Source organism: Cornus florida, unplaced genomic scaffold, assembly GCF_030987335.1.
Source record: "Cornus florida cultivar Cherokee Brave unplaced genomic scaffold, ASM3098733v1 CherokeeBrave_3.0.0_Hap2_Chr01, whole genome shotgun sequence".
NCBI lineage: Eukaryota > Viridiplantae > Streptophyta > Magnoliopsida > Cornales > Cornaceae > Cornus > Cornus florida.
Genome location: NW_026775571.1, coordinates 104,399,988 through 104,425,974, shown reverse-complemented (window position 1 = coordinate 104,425,974; position 25,987 = coordinate 104,399,988). Strand labels below are relative to the sequence as shown.

At 35.0% G+C, this 25,987-nt stretch overlaps 1 protein-coding gene and 1 pseudogene across 3 annotated transcripts; one reads left to right on the top strand and one right to left on the bottom strand.

Moving 5' to 3' along the window:
- The first annotated feature begins 455 nt into the window (after nucleotides 1–455).
- LOC132311367 (protein REDUCED WALL ACETYLATION 4-like) lies at nucleotides 456–8,007 on the top strand. Of its 3 annotated transcripts, none has more exons than XM_059809270.1 (11): nucleotides 456–812; nucleotides 929–984; nucleotides 3,878–4,018; nucleotides 4,895–5,051; nucleotides 5,558–5,707; nucleotides 5,830–6,079; nucleotides 6,562–6,662; nucleotides 6,745–6,831; nucleotides 6,929–7,017; nucleotides 7,200–7,262; nucleotides 7,410–8,007. In XM_059809270.1, exons 3-11 carry the CDS (start codon nucleotides 3,915–3,917, stop codon nucleotides 7,516–7,518), a joined length of 1,110 nt encoding a protein of 369 aa, XP_059665253.1. In that variant the 5' UTR covers nucleotides 456–812; nucleotides 929–984; nucleotides 3,878–3,914; the 3' UTR covers nucleotides 7,519–8,007. The 3 variants fall into 3 exon arrangements, with proteins under 3 accessions (XP_059665253.1, XP_059665244.1, XP_059665258.1); XM_059809261.1 differs by having other exon boundaries at nucleotides 457–812; nucleotides 3,881–4,018; XM_059809275.1 differs by lacking the exons at nucleotides 456–812; nucleotides 929–984; nucleotides 3,878–4,018 and adding an exon at nucleotides 4,178–4,331.
- A 2,748-nt stretch (nucleotides 8,008–10,755) lies between these two features.
- Nucleotides 10,756–17,641, bottom strand: LOC132311351 (pentatricopeptide repeat-containing protein At3g14730-like; annotated as a pseudogene).
- Nucleotides 17,642–25,987: the final 8,346 nt, after the last annotated feature.

Below are 25,987 nucleotides of genomic sequence, written 5' to 3'. Positions count from 1 at the left end.
ATAATATATATAAATTTCAAAAAAAAAAATTATATTAAAAAAATTTATATAATAATATAATCAAATATATAAATTTATACATATATATATATATATATTTGGGTCATTTTTTGACAAGATATTTTAGATTTTTAATTCTTTTTAATTAAGTTTAATTTTAGTTTCCTTATAATGTGCACAACTCGACTTGGAATGTGCCTAATATTAACATGGTGGGAATGGTAATTGAAAAAGAATAATGATTGTGTTAAAAAATAACATTTTACATAAAATGCATCATTGGGGCAGAATTGTTAAAATGTAGCATTTTAACACTATAGCACTGTCAAAATATAAATTTGACATCCAATTAAACACAACTCATTTGAGATATGTTAAAAAAAAAAAAAAAAAAACATTTGAGACCATAAAAAATAAAACCATTTCAGACCGACAATTTTATTTACCAAAAATAATACAATCTTTTTAAAATAAATCAACAGTTGCGATCCACGTACTCCCTTTCCTCTCTGACGAAAACAATACAGCAACTGAAACCATACCACAACCACCATCAACGGTTGGTTTAGGAAAAGCAGAGAGAGAGTAGCATAGTGCATTGCAGAGAGAGAAAGATATAGAGAGAGGGAGTGAAAGGGACTTCTCTTCCGACATTTTCTCAATTATTGAAGCGAAGTAGCAAACGATGACGTCAACTCACATCTGTTGCTTCAGATCTCTTCTTCTTCGATCATGCTAGGGTTTCGTCTTTTGTATTCACGAAGACGATGTCCTAGAGGGAGACACAAATACAGACACCACTATACATTCAGGTTCTTTCTTGATCGACGCAATAACTCTTCATTTCCACTCTCTCTCTCTTCAATTCCAAATGTATTATCTGTTTATTGTTCACTGATTCGCGTTGTCACTGTTCGACATTTTGCAGTTTAGAATCAATTTCGCAACAATATGGTGGTTTCTGGACCTATAACACCAGGACAGGTATCGTTGTTTTTCACAATCACTGTGTGTGTGATTAGGTTTCTCTGATCATTTTGATTCAATGCTGAGAGAATCACTTGTTTGGTCACCAATTGATCTGGCTGTGTTCATAATACTATAATAGTAATTGGCCCTAAAAATTAGGCTAATTTATAGTTTGTAATTATTGAAATCGGGATTGATTTTGTGATGATTGCATTTTCTTCTTTCATGATTTTGATGGGGAAGAATGGTAACAGTAGAATAACTTCTTCTATTCTCACGCATTATGTGTGTGTGTAAGTATATATGCATTTGAACATTTGAAGTATTCTCTCCTGAAGTTATGTATTCGTTGCTGCTTGAAGTTCAGAAATGCAAAAAAGAAATCCAATTTACTAGTTCACTTTGTTATTTATATTCTTGAGTTAGTAAAACAAGGTGATTGCTCTAGCTTTCTGTCAGTGTCTTATGACAAATAAGTTAATTATATGTGTAACTTAGAGAATTGAATCCATTTGTTATAGTGCCAATTTTCGAAATATTACTGTTTATACTAGCCCTTTCATGAAAAATTTCACTTTCACACATTGCGCGAGGGTGATGGAGAATGGAGTATCTTTGACTAAGATTTCATCCAGTTGAACATGCCAAGTATCCCGTAGGATATCGGCATTATCGTTAATTTATCAAGTTGAGTCAAGTCGACCTCTCTCTCTCTATATATTATATATATATATAGAAATATTTATACATATATATATACACTGTATCTCTCTCTTTCTTCCTCTACCCTTCTTTCTTTTTCTTTGTTGTTTTTCCTCCTATCATTTTTCCTGAATTCCTCTCGATAGTAAGAATTTTATAACAAAAAACTCAAACACAAAACCTCTCACTTATTCTCATATTGCAAAAAGATGAACTCATCTGCAGCAAGTTAATTCAAAATTCACTTGCATGTGCATTAGGTGGTTTAATTAATTATAGAATATCAAGTTTGACACATGAAATTATGGAAGTGCTGTTTTTATTTCATTACTTTGTGTTAATATATGCAATTCAATTTGAGTATCCATTTTTTTATTTATATTTATTTTTAATAAACATGGTGGGAGTTTGGAAACGTTGGCTTTTCATATAAGGGGATGGATTTGAAATAGAATGCAACTGAACTAGGGAGAGTAAGACTAACTTGTGGTGGATCAAATACCTAGTATAGCAACTGCCTAGTCCAAATAACAGTTAACAATGTGAAAATAGATGAACACAATGCGTTGGATCACTTGTGAACTTTCATCTAAAATTTGTTTGATCTAAAGATTAGATTACAAGCACCAACGGATCATTGGCCTAGCGGTATCAAGCCCTTACTTCCCAAAGGGAGGTCAGGGGTTCAAGCCTTAGTGAAGTATGTGTGTGTATCAATTAGGAAAAGAAGAAGAAGAAGATTAGATTACAAGCTTTAATGTATGAAATTGAAATATAGAAGAAGACACCAGTTCATAATTATGTAAGGTGTTATGTGGATCACAAATCCACATGTTTTAGGCAATAACAGTAGGTAAATTAGCCTCATAACTCAAATAGAATTTGTAGTTCGATTTGAGGCTCTCTCATTAAAAACACAATACTAACTGGAAAATGAATGGAGGGCCTTTGAGTTCTATCTGAGGCTCTCTCATTCCAAAATACAGTACTCGCCCTTTTTATGGATAATTTATAAATTTTGTACTAAATTGTGTTCTTCAACGCTCTACGAGAGGGGAACTTTCTATTGGTTGCTGGCCCAGTGCTACCTTAGATTGTTATTGAAAGATGGCTCAAATTACCAGCCTGTAACTTACTTCTAGCCGCATTAGCTGAATGAAGGTCATACGCTTTCTGAATGACCTCATACCATTCTTTCGAGGTTGAGAAAGATTTGCATAGATTATTGAGATTGTTGTGGAGAGTCCTCAGGCTATGCTGTTACAAACAGTTTAGTACAAAAGGAGTCTGTGGTTTGTGTGAATTGAGTGTCTGAAGTAGGACTCTCACCTTTTCTTTTCTTTGTTCTCTCTACTTGGTGGACCCTCACCTAATATATAGAAATATTTAGTGATATGATATGCACATGTATAATAGTAGTGGAATGGGGGAGAAACAAGTCTTTGAGAGGTTTTTTGGATGAGTCAAGAGATACAGTATTTTGTTTATTTTCTATTTGAAATTAAGTGATTTTAAAAGAAGCAGAAGGAAAGAAGTAACATGTTAAAGATTGAAGTTGAGAATGTACACTTTGATTGCCATCAACTGATTTTTTTATTAACTTTCATGTATTCGTTATGCTTGCTTAATCTTCGATGTTATTGGAAGGCTAGGATATTATTGTGCCACTAAAATTGGAAGTTGTTGTTCCCTTCAATATATTTAAATATGGATTGGAGGATGATACTTTCCATTTAATTTGTAATTTCCTACCAGAATTTTATCATAAATTGTGCAACTGGAAGTTAACTGCAAGCATTGGTTCCATGAATATTTCGCCATTTTAATTTCTTTTTGTTAAAAAGTGTTGTTTTCTAAGTTTTTTTTTTTTTTTCGTTGGCAAGAAATTCATGAGCCCATTTGCCCCTAGGACTTGGACCCTCATCATCCACTTTGGGAGGTAGAGGAGATCAGTCACTTGCATATTCACATAAGACAGTAAATATATTATATACATGCATATTAAACTATATGTGTTTTTAGAATTAGTCTAATCTGTATGGATAAAATATATTACCATATGTCATTTAAACAATCACTTATGTGATATTTTATATTCCTTTCTTTTGAGTTTGGGAATTTTACGCCTTTTTATTCATACAGCATTATAAGAAAATAATGTGATGTCTGGATGCTTTCTGATACTGAATTTCTACTTTCCGGGCAGCAGTCATTCAGACAGTAACCTAGCTGAATTGGAAAATATGAAAATCAGGGAAGATGATCGGGCTGCTATGCTGGAAGGAGGCCTCACAAGATCAGCATCCACAAGGCACTATGCTTCATCAATTAAGGGAAACTTAATTAGGTGGTTTGCTGTTTGGTGTGCTGTATTTCAGTGGAGTTTCATATTCATTGTTTCCGTAGAAGTCTTTCTTACGTTCTCAACCTCTTGAATTTCAAGGTTTCTAATAATGGACGACTCCTTTTTGCTAGAGAATCGGGCAACTTTGAGAGCAATGTGATTTGTGTTATTGCATTGGTGATGATAATAAATATTTGACAGCTCTTCATTCCTTCGTATATGTACTGATAAAATATTATGTAGGTCTGAGTTTGGGGCGATTATGGTATATTTCTATATATGTGACCGCACATATTTACTTGCAGGCTCTACTAAGGTGCTTTCCTTTTCTGGGTTTTGTTTCACAGTTACATTTAAGAGTTTATTTTGCAATGGTTTTGCTCTGAAACACCCCTCTTGACTTATCTATTTATTTTTTATTTGTTCTTGGCAAGTTTCTAATTTAAATATAATAATGCGTATGATTATGTTAAATGTGCTGGAGTAGTATATTTGTAAGCAGTTATTGTATGTTGCTTTCATCATAATTTTGCAATAAGAGATGCACTTTTATGAGCTTGGGGATGGAATGCGAATTGAACAGTAGAGTTTGGGTATTCATAATTCCATGTAGCCAACATATGCTGTGTTATGTTTGCCCAAATATATATATATATGTGTGTGTGTGTGTGTTGCCTTTTCTGTCTGTATGCAATTCAAAAAGTTATCCCTTAGTTGGACCAGGTTATCTATTAATATGTTGAATGGATATCTTATTTCTATGATTAGTATTGCAACAGAATAGAATAATAGAGCACTCTCCAGCCTTTTAAGGCAGTTATCTTCCTGATTTCTGTGTTGATTTTGATCAATTTAATTTATTTTTTTTTTTTTTGACAGATACAATCGCGATCTTTTCCTATTCCTCTACATTCTTCTTGTCATAGTTTCGGCATTGACTTCTCTCAAGAAACATCATGACAAGTCAACATTTTCTGGAAAATCCATACTTTACCTTAATCGGCATCAGACAGAGGAGTGGAAAGGATGGATGCAGGCACGTATATCTTTTTAAAATTCCTTATTTCTAACTTGTTATTGCTTCAGCTTAGTTAAACAAAAATGTATTTTACACACTCTCTCTGTAGAATTTTCTTTGACTCATGTTGAGCTACAATATATTTTTTTTAAGCAGATATTGTTTTAGTTGCACTATTCAGTATCATCTGATGGAAGACTAGTATAGTTATTTCTTGACTTCTAATAATATTATTTTGACCGGATGTATTTTTGGATCAGTTTTTCTCTTCAATTTTTACAAAGTCATCATGTATTGGAAAGCCGAGATATGTTGTCATATGATTTTTGTTGTCACTCATTAGATTCAGATCGAAACCTGCAAAAGTTATGCCTATACATTACAATTTTCAACTCTGTTGGATGTTAGATATTTTCCATGTCTGCTGCTATGTTCAATTTATAAAGTACCCTTATATACATTGTGTGGTACAAGCAATTGCAAGTACTTTTATAAGGCTGTGTTTCCTGCTGTATTGTCAACAGGTCCTCTTCTTAATGTATCATTACTTTGCTGCAACGGAATTGTACAATGCAATACGGGTTTTTATTGCTGCACATGTTTGGATGACTGGATTTGGAAACTTTTCCTATTATTACATTCGAAAGGATTTTAGCGTTGCTAGGTTTGCTCAGGTAACATCGTTGAATTTGGATCATATTGTTATTTCATATAGACATTCCCTGACAACTTTTAGTTTTCTTTCCATTTTAATGACTTAAGATGTTTTTATATCTTTATTGTCCTTTTTATGCAGATGATGTGGCGGCTAAATTTTTTAGTGGCATTTTGTTGGATTGTTCTTAAGAACGACTATATGTCGTACTATATCTGCCCAATGCACACGCTTTTCACTCTAATGGTTTATGGAACCCTTGGAATTCTCAACAAGTATAATGAGAAAAGATTGGTGATGGCTGCGAAGATTTTCACTTGCTTTCTTGTGGTTATTGCAATTTGGGAAATTCCTGGAACGTTTGACATTTTATGGGCCCCTTTGGCACTAAGTAATGGACCTAACTTTTTACACTAAGTATCTTATGTGTGCTTCTAATCTTGAACTTGTCAAATTTAATCTGGAGCTCAACTGGGTCACCACACATTGTAAGGTTATTCTGGATCCAACTATAAGTTGACTTGGTATATTTTGAGGATGGTCAATTGCCAGTTCCAAGTTGTAGACTAGGGTCCTTTGATCTCATGAATGGTGAGCAGGTGTCATTGAAATGCCCTTTTAATTAATTAATTTATTTTTCTGTTTCCTTTAGCTACAATTTATTCCTGAAAAGATAATAAAGTCCATATGATTTTAAAGGTATTATATGATATCATGAGGTTAAAAATGTTTTTAAATAATTACTATATTGAATTGAATTTTCTTGAGGTGATCCCGCTGCAAATGTCCAAGTTGAGCTGGGTTTTCAAATTTTCAAAGTGCATTTATACCTGCTGGCACGAGCACCTGAGTAATTGTTATTCACAATGGCAGGGTACACTGATCCTTTAAAGCCAGATCTCCCTCGATTACATGAATGGCATTTCAGATCTGGGCTTGATATCGGGATGATATATGCTTATTTTCACCCCAATGTAATTTCTTGAAAGTTATTTTACTGTTTTTGTTGCTTATTGGTTGTGCAACTGCTAAAATTTATATTTTTTGTTATATTAGGTTGAGAAGTGGATAGAGAAATTGGAGGAATCTGAAACCAGGCGGCGACGCATAATCAAAACATGCATTGTCCTGGTTTCCTCATCTGTGAGTTGCTTATCTTCTGTGATTGTAGTGTGCTTGTATCAGTGCCAGTTTCTTCTGATTGGACTATCAATAATTTTATGTTGTTTATCCTTTTTAGGTTGGCTATTTGTGGTATGAATTTATATACAAGCTGGACAAGGTCACATACAACAAGTTCCATCCCTACACATCATGGATACCTATCACGTGAGCATTAAGAGTTCTTATTTTAATCTTTGTTTATTATTTTGTTTGATTTCTAACCATCATTTTTATTTTATTTTTTCTGAAAATTTATGCAAGGAGTCTGACAACATGGCTTGTGCAGCATCTGTCCCATAGAAAGTTCTTATTTAGTACTTTCACCTTTTGCTTTACTTTAATTTCAGTGTTTGCATTTGCTTGCGGAATTTCACTCAGCAATTACGGAGTTTCTCATTGACTCTCTTTGCGTAAGATTTCCTTTGGCCTGTCCGGTTAAGCTATATGACCATGAAGCACCTCTAACATTTTTTTTCTTTTTTCTTTTTTCAGAATTATTATTCTTTTTAAAGCTTATTAGGATATCTCTAACAGTATAAACTACTCTGTGCTACTAGGTGGCTCGGCAACCTCCCTCCAGACGTCACAATCACCCTTTCTTGGGACCCACGTCCTTGTTGGTTTGACTGGGCTTGCGCACGCTCCCCCTTTCCGCCTAGAGATTGACTTTGATATTATTTGTCACGCTCCGCCCCGCTATGCAAATATTGTCTGCATCTTGTTAAGCAAGTATGCTCAAAATGTGCTTAGTGCTTCTCAATTTGTTTCATCAAAGCAAGAATGTCCATATCCGAATAGTGTCACAGCCAAGTTATGTAGATATTATCCGGCAGCCAACCTCCCTCCAAGCGATGTAGGACGTCACAATCACTCCTTCTTGGGACTCACGTCCTCGTTGGTTTGACTGGGTTTGTGCACGCTTCCCCTTTCTGACTAGGGATTGATTCTGATACCATTTGTCACGCTCCGCCCCGCCATGCAGATATTGTCTTCTTTATGCATTCTTTGTGCTCATGGTTTTCAAAACGAGTCTACACAGTTAAGAAGTATCCACACATATAAGTGTCAATAGTCTTCCCTAAGACAATGTGGAATGTCACAGTCCCTATTTTCGACGCAGTATTGCAAGAATGATCACCGCATTTCCTTTTGTTCTGTGAATCGCTGCCAGAATTGGGTTATCCTCTTCATGCTTTTCCCTTTCTACTGAAAGTGAAAATCCTAAGTACGCCAGGATATCCTGGTTGCTGTCGATAACACTCTCCATTTCCTGATAAATTAACCTCAAAGGTATTGAACTTACAAAGGATAGGAAAATCTCTTCCATGTATAACTTCTCCACAGTTCAAAAGAAAAAGAGTTACAATCTAACGCTTGACATGAATGTTCATAACAATCACCTGGTAGATGTATTATTATAAAATAAAAACATTTTTTTTTCCTAAAAAAAAAATTAATCTGTTTACCATCATGCGAACATGAAAAATGACAAGAGCACATTGTGTTGCTGCACCCTAAACTAACTATGCCTCATCAGTTATTACATGGCACCTCCTTGCTATCAACTCATAAATATTCTAGTCATCAAAGTCTGAATGCTTGCAAACATTTTCCATCCAAACAACAACTCTTCTGAAAAATGAAAAGATAAAAACATATTCATATCAACTGTGTACAATATGACTAAAATGATACTAGAGGACCTTGTGGGACCCATCAATTTTGGCATGCCTATAAGCTAGGGGTTCCCTGATGTCCATATCCCACATAAAATTCAATGGTTAGGAGCAATAGTGACATTAATATGCATGTCTCACCTGCCTGTGGAAATACTGACGAGCCAAAAGAGAAGAAAATTGAATGAGAAACCTTGGCATCGGTGATGCTAACTGAAAGATTGTGATGCAACCTGGCCAGGTATTTGTTTTTTCTAACCATTGGTGAATGAAGCAACAGTACTAGGGCTTTAAATCATTGACTTGACTCATGCTAATGGCACATTTTACAATCATGTAAAAAATATCTCACCAACTGCTAGAGTTGCATATTAATGGTACCCTTTTCAAGCATTAATATGTATAGCTTGGATCTATCTTTGAAGTGTTGAGATCGATCATGTTGGATCGATCGAATCTTTTTTTGAGATTGATCGAAATTTTTGAAATTCTACCATTTACTTCCTTTTGCTCTACTTTGCTCCACTTTGCTCATCTCTTTGATTCATCTTAGAATTGCTTCCTTTTTGCTCTTATTTTGGCTGAGTTAGCTTATTTTGGGGATAAGTGCCTCAAAATAGAAATAACACGAAATCAATACAATACCGAAAAAAAAAAAAAAAAAGGTCCTAGAATGCCTAAGCTTAAGGGGTTTAAATACGCATTTTTCAGCGCTCATTATTCGGCCCAAGGCCGGGCGATCATTCGCCCAACTCTGTTCTTGCGTTGGAAAAAATTTCTACTCAGACGATAGTCGCCCATGGATCGGGCGATGGTTTGCCCTTTGCTGCTACTCTCAAAAAAAAAAAAAAAAAAAAAAAGGTTTTTAGAAGGCAAACTTCAAACGGCCATAACTTTGGCATCGGTGGTCCGTTTTGGATGAAGAGAAGGGTTTGGTTAAACAAAAAAATTCACACTATAAGGATTAGGTCAAATACCAAAATAAATTAAATAGATTTCTAATAATAAGCATTCTAAATTCAGAATCTAAGCATAAATCCTTTGATAAAGGATAGTTAAGTAAACAAAAATTTATATCATAATTACTTTTATTTGGCTATGCGAAACCTTTTTGCACCATTCATCTCTATCTATCCTGTTTTACATCACAAGCAACTGTGTCAAGTTGCAACTCAAAATTAAGATAGGTCACATGGTTCTTTCAAGGCCATCATCTTGAAATCAGAAACATACATTCAAAGCCCTTAAAGTACCTTGAGAAATAAATAAAATGCAGATGAGTCAATCTGAAACTTCTATTTTAATAAGCAGATTGGCAGCATGATTTATACTCCTGTCTAGGGATGTCAATTTTTACCGCCCCGCCGGGGTCCCGTCCCATCCCGCCCCGTTAATAACAGATATGGGAACACTTTTTTTACCGTTGGAGCGAGCATGGATACAAAATTTGTACCCGTTACGGGTCATGGGGCAGGTAAGGGTTCAATATACATATCCTTGGGGCCCCGCCCAGCTAAGCATATATATATATATATATATATATATATATATATGCTTAGTATAACTTATCTTAGCGACTTACCCAGTTACCCATCTCTTATAATCCTAATTCGGGATGTAAACTTGGTATTAAATTTGCTTTTGTTTTAGTTATGGTGGAAGTTGGAACTTAAAACTTCTTGTGATTTGGTTGTATTAAATTTTTATTTATGTTTATTATGTTATCTGAATTATGTTATGTGTATGTTATTTTTTTATTTTTGTTGGGATACATAATTTGATTTATGTTGTGCCATTTCCAGGCTTTCCACATTTAAATAGCAGGAGCTTAAGTTCTAAAAAGTGGGAGAAAAAAATTTGTTAGCGGGGCGGGCACGGGGGCACAGTATTCCCCAACGGGGCGGGACTGGACATGAAAATTCAACCCGTTGCGGGTCTCGAGGCAGGCATGGACTTGACAAAAATTAAAAGGGGCGGGGCGGGATTTAGGGAAACCCGCTCCAAACCCGCCCCGTTGCCATCCCTACTCATGTCCTAGTGCTGCGCAGCTAACCATACTTTCCACTGGTCTACAAATCTGTTCTGATGTGTAAAACGTATGATTTTGATGCCATCACATATGCATACGCATGAGAAATCATTTCATCTGGAATGTAAAACCAAACCAATTATATCACTCTCTGATATTTTACATCTGCTGTGTAAAATACTTTTATTTCAGCTTGTTTCGGGGAAAAGGAATTTTACATTCTTCACATTCATGCTAGATATCTGGCACATATCCATGATCAAGCAGACTAGCAGTTAAGGAATTTAATTCAGCATAAATAAAACAGTCATCAGGATTAGTCCTATCATCAGTAACAAAAACATGCACACCATTACTGAGTTCAATCTAGCTACAACCTGGTGTTTTTCTCACATTTTGTTGCCTCGTTATATGTTTCACCTCTGATACCTCTTCATATTTACCACCTGCTCCATAAACATTTGACATCAATACAAAACTTCCACAGTGCTCTGGTTCAAGCTCAAACACCCTATCTGCAGCAACTTTGGCCTGGGCTTCATTTCTATGGAGTCAATATGCTGCTAGTAAAGCCCTCCATATTACTGGGATTGCATCAATTAGCATTGTCGATACCAACTCATACGCCTCCTCCACCAGTCCAGCTCGACCTAGCATGTCAATCACGCAAGTATAGTGTTCAATAGTTGGAACAACGCCATATTTCAATGGCATTTGTGTCAGGAAGTCACGCCCTTGGCTCACAAAACCTGCATGGTTGCAGGCTGACAAAACCCTCACAAATGTGACCTCATCAGGCTTCAATTCCACTTCAATCATGCGACAAAACATATCTAATGCCTCAATGCCAAACCCGTGCATGCCATAACCCATAATCATGATGTTCCATGATGCTGTATCTTTATAGCCGATCCTATCAAAAACCAAGTTAGCTTCCCTCATACTCCCACATTTTGCATACATGTCCAAAACAGCATTATTCACATATACATCATCAAAATCCTTGCCCAACCCATTAATAATCATGTATTGTGATACCCCCAGATTTCCGGATGCGGGTTGGCCGGGCCCACGCCCGATTACCCGAGGATATCAAACCAATTAGCAATAATCGAACACAGAATACAAATAAGAAAAACAAGAATAAATAAATTGCTAAAAAGAAACTAGAATAATAATCCAAAAACCTCAGAATAAAATTTAATTAACAAAGAATGATTCTGATACATCCTACTTCTCCATTTCTATTACAACTCGGGAATCCATCTAGTGGACCCCTAATATATCTCACTGAACTCAAAAGATTGGAAACGAAACCCAAGTCTAAAATATGAAATAAAACCCTGGTCATCGGTGGAGTGAATAACTGTATTTGCTCAGCACAATCTAGCTTCAAGTCTGGAACTAACAAACACCTGTAAAAATAAGAGTGGGTCAGGCCCACATGCAAATTCTTCTTTAACTACAATCCAAACAGTGACTCGATACGCAGATACACCCTAGATATCTCAACAATAGCTATCTAGTCCATACATATATATATATATATCCACACTAAGGGACATTTATTGGACTACAGTAGGAGTCTCAACCTGAATAGAAGGCAACATGCGAAAACGCACCCAAAGGTGGGCATGAGTACCTAGACCTAACAGGGTACATCTCAACCTACTATAGCCAGCTACGCATCCACTGCATATACGCACCCTAACCAACGAGTCTGAGGCTCAAGCTCATCTCGTTGTAGCATAAACATATTTATAAAGTCCGTCCAAAACCAGGGTATGTAGTTCAAATATTTATTGAACTGACATACAATAAACCAGCTAGTTAGTCTCTCAACTTATTCTGTTGATATGACTTAACTATCATCCATTAATCCAGGAAGCCACTCAATTTAGTTGCAGTTGATTTGATTTAACACAATTAGGATTCAATATTTTTAAATCCATTCCTTTAATCCGTTAGGTTAGGTTTAGGCGTTTTGAGCTAAACCATCCCCTAGTATGTCACCGTCCCATACCGGTGCATACAATCCTCCATATCCATGTAATTGACAGAATATATTTATTCAGCAATTTAAATCCAAAACCATGTAAAAATTACAGACTATCAATAACAGTACAGTAATTTAATAACTAAAACCAAAAGCCAGGTAATTGCAGAATAGTTTATACAACATTACAGCAATTACAGTTCAAAACCATAATCCAATTACTTGTATGATAATATCTAAGATCCCACAATTAACATCCAAACCATGTAAATTACAACCTATAAATAACAGTATAGCAATTTACAATCCAAAACCATCCCAAATAATTACAGAAGACTATTTATAGTTTCAGCAATGTAAATTCAAGAGTTAAACCATGTATTTGCAGGAAACGGTTTAAAGATTCAACAACTAGCATCCATAGCATGCGTAGATCACATCTAATATATCAATGACTCTATCATGCATAAAAAAAAATAAGTTTTTAAATCACATTATAGTCCCATAAATTGCTAGATTAATTTGAGCAACTTAATTTTCTCCATCAGGTAACCGCATGCTAAGTTGTATACTGATATTCTGTTTAATCTGTTAGCACATAGCCCCAATAAGTTACAAGTCTAATTGTTATTCAAAAGACTCCATCACACATTTAAACTTTAATTTAGAACTATATTATAGCCCCTTAAATTGTCAAATTAAAATTAGACAATAAATTTCCTTCCAGCCGTTAACCGTACGCAAAGTGGCTAAATAGCGCATAGTTAATTCCGTTAATACCAAGAGGCTATTTTATGCATTTCAAGACCTTAGTTACATGTTAAAATAATTATTTAAAAACCCATTAAATTTCTAAAACTGTTCAGTAACCCAAAATGCCCAAACAGTAGCTAAAAATTACAGTATGCGTCAAATTGAGAAAGAGCCTGCTCTTAGAAAAATTAGAGCAATAGCATCCCATCATTTTGTTATAACAGCAGGAATTAAAACAACAAGAAAAACAACAATCGTCTTAACACGCTTTTAAGATCAAACACTGAATACAATCTTGTAACTACAGTTCCATTTCAACCCCTCTGCTCCTCTTCAAAACTGAACCTAAGGTTTTATATCATCCCATTAACATCCCCATGGTTCGTTTATAGTAGATAAAAGTAGGTATAGTAACTAAAATTACAACAGAACTTAACATGCTTAAAGAACAGAAAACTGAAACGACACATGCATGAACTGTAACAAATTGGATTTCAACACAAATAAATCATCCATATAGCATATAATAAACATGTAACTTCAAATTATTGATTGATTAAACCCTAAAGACTATCTAGGTGCACAGAACACAAGCCAAAGGGAAGGAGGAAGAAAAGAACTTGCATGTAGTTTTGGTCTCAAAACTGTGTTGTCGTCTTCCTAATTTTCGGCAACCACTGACCATCTTCAAGCCTCCTATGGTTTTGGTTTAAGCCACCACAACTCTCCCTTGGCCCTCTCTATTCTCCTCCTAAGTTTTGTTCTATTTTCTCTCGCTCCGTTCTCTCAAAACTCTATGTATTTTCACTGTGCCGTGAATAGGGTTACCAAATCCTAGGGACGTATAAGTTATATATTTATAACTAATTCCCACTCCAAAGTCCATAAAAACCCTAAACTTAAAACCCAATTAATTATGTCGGCAAGCCCATAAAAATACTAAAACCCTAAAAGATAATTCATACACTTAATCTAATTAAACAGTTACGTCTATGCAAGAAAAAAAAATAATAATACAATTAAAGTAACTATAGCAACCAAAATTAAAGTAACTACAGCAACCAAAAATACAATTAATTTAATTAAAATATATTTAACCAAATAAGGCAATTCAAATACAAGGCTAACAGTTTAAAACAAATAAAACAATTAAACATTTAAGCAACTAGTCACATAAAAATGCAATAAAGATAATTAAAATTCCAATTTTATCCTTTTTAAAATTAGGGGTATTACATGTATCCATGTATTTCTTTACCTTGCATCAATGTCGCCAAATAAGAGCAAGCTGGAAGGATGGTTGTGACTGTGACCAAATCAGGCTGAAATCCAGACCTTAACATCCTTACAAAAAGCTTTAGGATTCCATCATGATCACCAAACTTTTCATGAACACATATGATAGAGTTCCATGAAAAAATATCCTTCTTAACCATCATGTCGAAAATCCCTAATGCATCTTCAACAAATTCGCATTTTCCATACATATTGATGAGCACTGAAAAGTGCGCATTTAAACCCGTTAAGCTTAAGCATTCTAGTACCTTTATCTATCTTACTTTGCCGTTTTAGACTTATTACGTATTATTTATATTTTCAGGCACTAGTCCCAAAATTGAGCTAACTCAGCCAAATAAGAACTTAATTGAAGCAATCCTGAGATAAACCAAATGAGGGAGCAAAGTGGAGAAAGAAAGGAGCAAAAAGGAATCAAGTTGTGCAGCTGAAAAGTTCGATCGATCCAACTTAGAGTTCGATCGATCGAACATCTATGATCGATCACAGTACTTCTCGATAGATCCAACCTTGGCCTTTGCTGAAATTCCAAGTTCGATCGATCGAACATCACCTTCGATCGATCGAACCCCATTTTGTCCTATTCAAATGATTGATCTTATCCACAGCTGTACGCCTACCAACCACTTTTGTCTTTTTCCTCATAAATATCTTGAAAATATCCCAGCCTTGTCATTATCCGGAGGAGTCAGACCACTTCGATCGATCCAAGATGCAGTTCGATCGATCGAACACATTTTCGATCGATCCAAGTTAAGGTTCGATCGATCGAACTTCCTCCAGCGAGAAAAAGTTAAAGTCCAGCTCATTTATTCCGTCCTTCATCCAATGATTGGAGAATATGCCTTGCACGACCACAGCTTATCATGGGGTGTATTTGACCTACCTATATAAGGAATATGATACACTTTTTGAGGGAGTCTTTTGTCACACATTGAAAATCATCTTGGAGGCTATTCTTGGAGAGGAAAGAAGGGAGGAAGCTAGAGCACCATTGGAGGAAATATTCACCAACAAGGAGCAGCCATGGAGTTAGCCCTTGAGGGTTGGATCATCACTACTATGAGTGGCTAGACATCCTCTTGGGGCTAGAGTTAGCCCCAAGCATGCTTTCTATACTCTAATCTTGTGTATTATTGAGGGATTAGTGTTGTATGATACATCTTGATATTCATGTATATATAAATCTTGATTATTTCATGGTTTGTATGGTTTAATGCTTCCAATTGACTATTCTATTCTATCCATATGTCTATGTATGCTAGAGTAGGATATTCATGTGCTTATCTCTAGATTTAGTATTTTTGATGCATGTTTATGTGTATTGATGCTATAGATCTAGAGATTATCAAGATGATATGCTTAATGAATACTATTTTGGTTCATTTAATGGTTTATGCCTATTCTTGATGGTTTGTGCCTCTCCCCTAATCTAGATAGCTTTATTTTCATGCTAGTTGTGTAGATTTAGTGTAGTGGTAGTGTAATGTTAGATGGGAGGACAATCTACTCTTGATGTTTGATGTTCCATGCTTGTGAGTCCAAATGGCATATTCCTCTAATATTGTGTTGTATGTGGATTGTGAGCTTAAGAAGGATTAATGACTAGTTATGATATGTTGTATCTGTCACATGTGTTTAGACAATTTATTCCTCTCCCAATAGATATTTTGTACCTCTCACATGATGTTTAGATAATGCATGTTTAACTAAGTCATCCTTATGGATTGCTTGGACTATGAGCTTAATGAAAGGTTCAATGACTTGAATTGTTATTTTGTTATCTTCACATGATGTTTAGACAATATATTCCTCTACCAATAGATGTATTGTGGCCTCACACATGTTGATTGAGACAATTTGCACTTGTTGAGTCACCCTTACCAATTGAATGTCTTTTACACACACAACATTGTTGCAACACATTCATTTCCCTCATTAGTCACTTGATTATGGTTTGGAATAGTATTGTTTGGTGGTGATCTCTATACCCCAAGACCTTTCCTTCTTACTTACTCTTTATCTTATTGCAATGTTTTATTATAGTTTAGCTCATTTAGTAATCAACCAACCCAATTCTCTTTTGCAATCATTTGGTACGCTAGAGTCGAAGTTGAAATTTCAACACGTATAATCCCTTGGGACGATCCCTACTCACCCTATCTATATTTTATATATAGAAAGGTAGTAGTGGCTTTCTATAAATGTAAAACTTGGCCACCTCCTAAACACACAACTCTTCAAGCTTGACTTGGTATCGCGACCCTTGCAAAAGGAACCACCGGTCACATATCAATCAAGGCATTTGAAACTGCAATGCCTGAATGATACCCTCTTTTCACTACCAACCTATGAACTGCCTTCCCGTTATTTATGTCCTCCATCATGGCAAAAACTGACAAGACCCCAGTAACTGTGAATCTACTTGAAACTATTCTTTCTTCACCCATCTTCCTAAAAACCTCCAATGCCATATCAAACTGCCCCATCTGTGCATACGCATTAATCATTGCATTCCAAAGAACTACATCTCTAACAGGTAATTCTTCAAACACCTCTACTGCCTTTTCCATGAACCCAAATTTCAAATACGCATGAACCAAAGCACTTCCTATAAATAAATCAAACTCCAACCCAAGCTTAAACAACAACCCATGAATCTTCCTAACCCCTAAAACATCTCATTGGCGATGAACCCGGCAATGATTGCATTATACGCGAACACGTTGTGATCATGGATCGATGAATTAAATACTAATAACGCTTCGGCAATGCGATTACACTTGGAATACATGGTGATTAGGCTAGTGATGGAAAATAGGGAGCTAAGGAAGCCATTGATGAGCATGTAGGAGTGGAGTTTTTTGCCTGCTGTGAGGTTCCTGTGGTGGGCACATGCTTGCAGTAATGCAATGCAGGTCCTGAGGTCGGCGAGACATGAGGAAGATTGAGCTGTGGAAGATGTGGATGAGAATTTAAGAAGTATATAGAAATGGGTATTGATTGGTGTTCTTGTAAAGATTGTTTTTCTGATCATTTAACGTGAAGTGAAGCATGTGCATCAATATGTATGAGCCCGTATCCTCTACTGCGTATAATTTCTCACACTTTGATTTTCAACATGTTTTTGTTTTTTTTTTTTTTGGGATGGTAAAGCAAACACACTTTTTTGTCCACACCCGGGCTGGAACTCCTCCCCTCTTCTTTGAAGATAAGGAGGTTCTACCATTAAGCCAAAGGCCTTTGGTTGATTTTTGATATGCTAAGTCAGTTTTTTAATGCATTAAATTTTAATGAAAAAAAAAAAAGAGAAAAAAGAAGAAGAAGAAGTAAATATAAAGGGTGAATTGCCAAAAAACCCCTTGACTATTTCCCATTCGCAAGAAACCCCTTGTGAATGTTTTTGACAAGAAACCCCCTCAATTATGAGGAGGGGGTGGTTTAACTTACCTCCGCTTAATAATCTTGTGAGACAATTTTTTCTGACCAAATTACTCTCACATCTAGGTCAGTAGCTTGGGTCTACACCACGTGAAAAAAAAATAATAATTGGGTCTTCTCTCTCACTTTCTAAGAACTCCGTAAAAGAAAATATGGAATTTATCCTCATATTCTCTTCCCCTCTCTCTACACAACCCTCGAATACAACAGTAAAACTCAAAATTCAAATCCCAAAATGTTTATTTATTTATTTTTCTCAATTTTCTCATGTTTGATTCTGTTTCCTTTCCCAAAAAAAAAATAATAATAATAAGTTTTTTGTTTACGGCATCATGGTTACCAACGATGGTGGTGTGTTTGACGGAGACAAATCCAAGGCACCACTATGTTGACACAGCCCCAGCCCAAACACCACTGTTGGTAAATAGGAAAATCAAAGAAAATAAAAGTTGAAGTCAAAAGGTGAAGCCATTGAATTGCATAAATTAATTAAAAAGTTAAAGAAATAAAAAAAGGTCAAATATTTTAGAAACTCCGGGGAAGCAATAGCATGGTAAAGATCCAACTGAAGCTACCGACCTGGATGTAAGGATAAATTGGTCAGAAAAAATTGTCTCACAAGATTGTTAAACGGAGGTAAGTTAAATCACCCCTTCTTCATAGTTGAGGGGGGTTTCTTGCCAAAAACATTCATAAGAGAGGTTTCTTACAAATGAGTAATAGTCAAGGGGAATTTTTTGCAATTCGCCCAAATAATGTGTTAAAAATATATGTAATGACCTTTAAAAATATATAAAGTCCAGCGATTAGATTGTTCTGACTTCCGGTCTTTTGATTTTTAATCTAATATTTTTGTTTTAAAAAGAAAAAAACTTTATATATATATATATATATATATATATATATATATATATATATATATATATAATGATGTTAAAACTCACTTAGGGTACCAAAGTTTGCAGGGATTTAGGCCATTCTCAATTCAATGGTATCGTAGACTTTTAGCTTTATGTTTTAATATAATATATTATTCTATAAATATGCTTTTTTTATTATTTATTTTTATTAATCTGGTAAAAAATTTACACTCACATTGCCATCTATTTGAATACTTAAACACCCAATCTTTTTTTTTTAGAAAGTACGAAAGGACGATGAACTAGAGCCATTGTTATTCTTGTAAATATTATTTTCAACTCTTATTTGCATATTACAATATTACTATGTAATTAGTAATTACCCTGTAAAAAAAAAAAAACAAAAAATAGTAATTACAATTAATAAATGTAAAAATTAGAAATGCAGGAAGTAATTATTTATTTATTTAGTTAGTAAAGTTGAATTTAAGTAGAGTTTGATACTCCGTGTAAGATAACCTAATCATTTTGAAATTATATCTTTTAGTTATTAAGCTAAATTCGTGGAAGCAACTAGTTTAATACAAATCAATTTGATTTAATTTAGACAGTTCAATTTTCAATTTTGCTACAACCGTTTAAAATTTAATTCAGTTCTTGTTTATCTTTTAAATCAAACTGCAGAGTAAAAGTAGCAAATGTTTTCTTCTTTCTAATTTTCTTGTCCATTAAAGAAAAAAACTTACGGAGTAAAAGTAGCAAATTTTGAGATTGGAGACGCATTTAATGGGAATTTTTTCGAGATCTACGCACTGCAAATGGCCGTAGGCGGTTTGGTCGATGTTTGGACCCAAAAAATGCTCTGTTCTGCTCCAATCAACCCTTTTTTCTTTTTATGTCATGATTTTTTTTTTTTTTTCCTCAAACAAGCTCGACTTGTATCCTGCACAAGTAATTAAAAATTCTACGAAACACATTAAATCTTCCTAATCTACTAAAACAAAAGATAAAATTAAAGAGAGAGAGAGAGAGAGAAAAAAAAAAAAAACACATAAATGAAAAATCCTATCTACAATTCCTACATTTAACGTCGGTAGGCGACGTGATACCTGGATGATTAGGTCGAGTAAATGGCATCCGTCAAAGTGACGGATTCGACTCCTTCTATATGCATAGAATCTTCAATGTACAATTTTAAATCTCTGACCATTTACTTGTAGTGTCTTACCTTTCTCTAGGTCAAAAATGGTAATAGCCCCGTGAGGGGTTACCGTTTGAACTTGATATGAACCATCCCATTTTAAGCGTAATTTCCTTGGAAATAGCTTTAACTTGGAGTTAAACAACCAGACTTTGTTACCTGGCTCAAAAGATTTTCTCACAATGTGCTTATTACGAAACGCCTTGGTTCTAGCTTTATAAATTCTTGCGCTTTCATAAGCATCATTACGAAGTTCTTCTAATTCACTTAGTTGCAACTTCCTTTTGGCCCCAGCTTGACTCATGTCGAAGTTCAATTTTTTTACGGCCCAAAAAGCTTTATGCTCCAATTCCACAGGCAAGTGACATGCTTTCCCAAAGACCAAGCGATATGGCGACATCCCAATTGGTGTTTTGAATGCAGTGCGATATGCCTATAAAGCATCATTGAGACGCAATAACCAATCATTTTGGTCCGGTCGAACCGTCTTCTTAAGGATATGTTTAATCTCGCGATTTGAAATCTCTACTTGACCACTTGTCTGAGGGTGATAAGAAGTAGCTACCTTGTGAGAGATGGAATATTTCTGAAATAAGACTCGAAGAAAGCGATTACAAAAATGCTTTCCACCATCGCTGATTACTGCCCTTGGCATTCCGAATCGACTGAAAATATTGCTTTGAAAAAATTCAACCATCACCTTGTGGTCATTAGTCGTTGTTTCCACTGCTTCTACCCACTTGGAAACATAATCCACCCCTACCAAAATATACTTTTTGCCATACGACATCTGAAATGGCCCCATGAAATCAATGCCCCAGACATCGAAAATTTCAATAACCAAAATTAAGGAGAGAGGCATCATGTCTCTTTTTGTAATGGTACCCAACCGTTGACATCGATCACAGGCCTTGGCAAACTTGCGAGCATCTTTGAACAAGGAAGGCCAAATTAGCCCACTCTGAAGGACTTTTGCTGCCGTCTTCTTTCCACTGAAATGGCCACCACAAGCAAGTGTGTGACAAAATTTCAGAACGCTTGGAATTTCATTATCTGATACACAGCGACGGATAATTTGGTCTGAACAATACTTGTATAATTGTGGGTTTTCCCAATGATAAAATTTTTCTTGGGAGAAAAACCTATTTTTATCCTGTTTGGTCCAATCAGACGGAATTCTTCTAGACGCTTTCCAGTTCACAATATCAGCATACCATGGTGGCTTCTCCTTCTGAAGTTGAAATAATTGTTCATCTGGGAATGAATCATGCAATGGAAGAGTATAAGATGAATCTACCAAAATTTTGGATAAGTGGTCTGCCACCACATTTTATGAACCTTTCTTGTCTTTGATTTCTAGGTTGAATTCTTGTAGCAATCGAATCCACCTAATCAACCTTGGCTTGGTGTCCTTCTTGTTGAGCAAATGTCGGAGAGCTGCATGATCAGAAAATACAATAACTTTGGAACCTAACAAATAAGAGCAAAACTTGTCCAAAGCAAATACCACCGCCAATAATTCCTTTTTAGTAGTGGTATAGTTTAATTGTGCCTCTGTTAAGATCTTGTTTGCATAATAAATTACTTTTGGTAATTTCTCCATTCTCTGACCCAAGACGGCGCCCACTGCATACTCTGATGCATCGCACATAATCTCAAAAGGAAGAGACTAATCTGGAGCCTGCATAATGGGTGTAGAGGACAATAAAGATCGAAGTTGCTTGAATGCCTTTAAACACTTTTCATCAAAGTGAAAAGGAACATCTTTGCCCAATAAATTGCATAAAGGCCTTGCAAGTTTTCTAAAGTCTTTGATAAAACGTCTGTAAAATCCTGCATGGCCGAGGAATGATCGCACTTATCTCACCGATGATGGGGGAGGAAAATTAGAGATAAGATATAAGATTGACCTTAGCTTTGTCTACTTCAATTCCTCTTTTGGATGTTATATGGCCAAGGACAATTCCTTCTTGCACCATGAAATGACTTTTCTCCCAACTCAAAATTAGATTCTTCTCTTTACATCGTTGAAGAACAAGCACTAAATTCTCCAAGCAATTATCGAATGAAGACCCAAACACCGAGAAGTCATCCATGAAGACTTCTAGATATTTTTCAATCATATCAAAGAAAATAGCCATCTTGCATCTTTGAAAAGTGGCTGGTGCATTACAGAGTTCGAAAGGCATATGGCGGTAGGCAAAAGTACCATACGGACAAGTGAAAGTTGTCTTTTCCTGATCATCGGGATGAATAGCAACTTGATTATATCCAGAATACCCGTCCAAGAAGCAATAGAAACTCTTCCCTGCCAGTTTCTCCAATATTTGATTAATAAAGGGGAGAAGAAAGTGATCCTTCCGTGTCTTGGAATTCAATTTGCAATAATCTATGCATACTCGCCATCCCGTAATAGTGCGTTGGGGAAGTAAAGTACCTTCAGAATTTTTCACCACTGTGATTCCAGATTCTTTGGAACCACTTGAATCGGGCTTACCCACTGACTGTCTGAAATTGGGTAAATAATGCCTGCATCAAGTAACTTGACTACTTCCTTTTTCACCACCTCTTTCATATTTGGATTTAACCGCCTCTGTGCTTCTCGCGAAGGTTTGGAGTCCTCTTCTAAGAAAATACGATGCATACATATCGAGGGATCAATCCCTTTGAGATCAGCCACACTCCAACCAATAGCTTCTCGATGGTTGGCTAGTACTTCTCATAATTTCTCCTCTTGTATGTCTGATAGCTTTGCTGAAATAATTACTGGAAGAGTACTTTCTGGCCCAAGGAATGCATACTTCAAATGAGAGGGCAACTGCTGCAGCTTTAACTCTGGTGGAGATTCCAAAGATGGCATAGGTGGTTTACTTGACAATTGTGGAAGTGACTCAATAGGAATCTTCCATGGTGGAATGTTGTGCATACTTGCCACATCAAGTAGGGCATTCACCTTTTTAATACTTTTCTCAACATTAAAGGACTCGGCATCAAAGTAAGATAGGCATGCCTCTAATAGATCTTTTGTCAAGGCAAATAGGGTCATCTCTTCAACACATTCATCAATAGCATCGACCAAAAAACAATCATTATTATATGAAGGGCATTGACTGGCATTAAAAATATTTAAGCGCATTTTCATATTGCCAAAAGATACGTCCATGACGCATGTCCTACAATTTATGCTCGCATTTTTCTATCGCAAGGAAAGGACGACCAAGGATCACTAGAATGTGCCTCCTTGGCTCCGGAACTGGCTCGGTATCTAGCACAATAAAGTCAACTGGGAAATAGAATTTATCTACTTTGATGATGACATCTTCAATAACACCACGAGGCTGTTTGGTTGACCTATCTGCCAATTGAAGAATAATGGAAGTAGACTGTAATTCTCCTAATCTGAGTTGCAAGTAAACCGAATAAGGAAGAAGGCTTATATTTGCACCCAAATCTAAGAGAGCCCGCTTTACTTGATGATTCCCTATTGTGCAGGAAATTGTTGGAGCGCCTGGATCTTTGAATTTTGGAACAGTGCAATACTGGATTATGGAACTGACTTGTTCAGTTAATAGCACCTTCTTAGGAATATGACTATTTAAATGCATTTTCTGAGTACACATATCTTTTAGAAATTTGGCGTAAGCTGGAATTTGTTGAATTGCAACAACTTAGACACTTTGAACAATGACACTCCCCAAGTTTGATAAATTGAACAATGACACCCCTAAATCAAGGTACAAGTACATTATTGTCCTTTGACTTATGAATTGACTTATTTGAATTATGAATTTACAATTTTAACCTTCTCAAATTATTTTAATGAACAAAAATAACATTCACACTGCAACTTTATTTTGACAATTATGATCATTGACATTGGGGAGACACTATATCCACATTCTTTTGATTATTCAGTATTATATGATCTTTATTTGTCATTAAACTTTCAGGATTATGTGTTCTTTATTTGCCAATAAACTCTCATCAGTCCTAAACTACTATCTAAATACTTTTTTTTTCGTTTTTAAAAGGTAATAGCTAAATAATTTAGATCACATGATTGTAGATAGTATATAAATATATATTTTTTATCTTGCAAAGAAACTCATACACCTAAACTTTAGAATTAATTTATAGTATTATTATAATTAGTATAAATTATATAACTATTCACGAAAATATTCATTGTGTACTTTTTATATGGTTTTTGGATTTGTTGCGGATTTGATTTATGCTATCAAACATATGTGGATTGAAAGTTGTGCTAAAATGATGATATTATTATCTTCTTCATCACTTCTCAATGTCAAAAAAATTTATTTCTAATAAGAGGTTAATAAAATTTAATATTCAGTAATTCTTTCAATTAAAAAATTTTGCACCTAACCAATGCAATTGTTTATTTCTCTTTGAAGAGTAATATAACTTGTTCATGTTGTGAAAATAATATTTTTTGTTGACAAACTATAATTTATAATTAATTTCATATAGTGTAGATTGTGGGATGTATAACTTGTTCATAAGCATTTTATGTTATGGAATCAAATTTATGTTATGTTTTGCGACATTGAATCGGTGCTCTGGATTTGAGATTGTAGGAAGTTTAGTTCAATTTAATATAATTGCCAAAAAAAAAAAAATAATCAATAAATAAATAAAGGGAAAGAAAGGGTAGAGTAATGGAAGATCGTGTGAGATGGATGATATGAAATCAAATTTATGTTATGTGTTTGCGGCATTGAATCGGCGCTTTGGATTTGAGATTGGAAGAAGTTTAGTTCAAAATTTGTACTAAATTTTACTTAAAAAAAAAAAAAAAAAAATTTGTACTAAATTTTCTCTAATTCCAAATCTAAGGCATTAATTTGATGTTTCCAAACATAACATGGGGAAATTGAAGTTGATATCTAAAAGGTGGTTGTGCAAGGGCTGTTGTTTCTGCTCTTCGGGCCTGTTTGATACGCGTTTTGTTTTTGGTATTTTGTTTTAACCCGAAACATTTGTTTTTAGTGTTTTGTTTTAACTCAAAACAAACAAGTATTTTCGTTATAAAGTGTTTTAAATAGTAATCGAAAACATGTTCGGGTGTTTATTTGTTATACGATTTTTGGAAGACAAAATATAAAAACATATTTGGTAAAAAAACATTGCAAGTTAAAAATATATAATAGTTAATTTAAAATTGTCATTTAAAAAAAAAAAAAAAAAAACTTATTGTTCATTGTTACATTATCAAACGTTTCCGTGCGGAAACGTATAAAAATATCAAATTGGTGTGTCGATTTTTGACTACTATTCATTAAACGTTTGAGCATTGTGCAAAATAAAATACTGTATTTTTTACAAAACACATTTTTTTCACTGTTAAGTGCTAGAGTACCCGACAAAAACTGAAACACCGAAAACAAAATGCTTACCAAATAGGCTATTCATTTAGCCATTTAGGACTTGAAATGGAGTGAGTTTGACCAGAAATTTGACCCAAGTCCATTTTTTTTTTAAGGGTTTTAATTTTAATTTTGAATCCAAAAAAACACTTAATATGGATGAATTCGGATCAATTATGAATCTTAGATCGAATTTTACTCCAGTTAAATTATATGAATTGAATATGGATTACGTCCATGAGATCTTATTGAAATCCGGATATAAACCCCTTAACGGGCCATCGTGGACATTGTCGTTTAACCCAAACATGCCCAGCCCACGAGGAAATTACATACTTTTGGTCTATTGTAATCTTCATCTTCTTATTTTGGGTCGGGTCAAATTCTGAACTCGACGACAGTCCAGTTGTCCTAGACTGATCTATCCTTTCGGGGTTCATTTAATAAATTTCTAAAAGTCAAAGGACATCTTCACAAATTCGAATTCTTTGTTCCC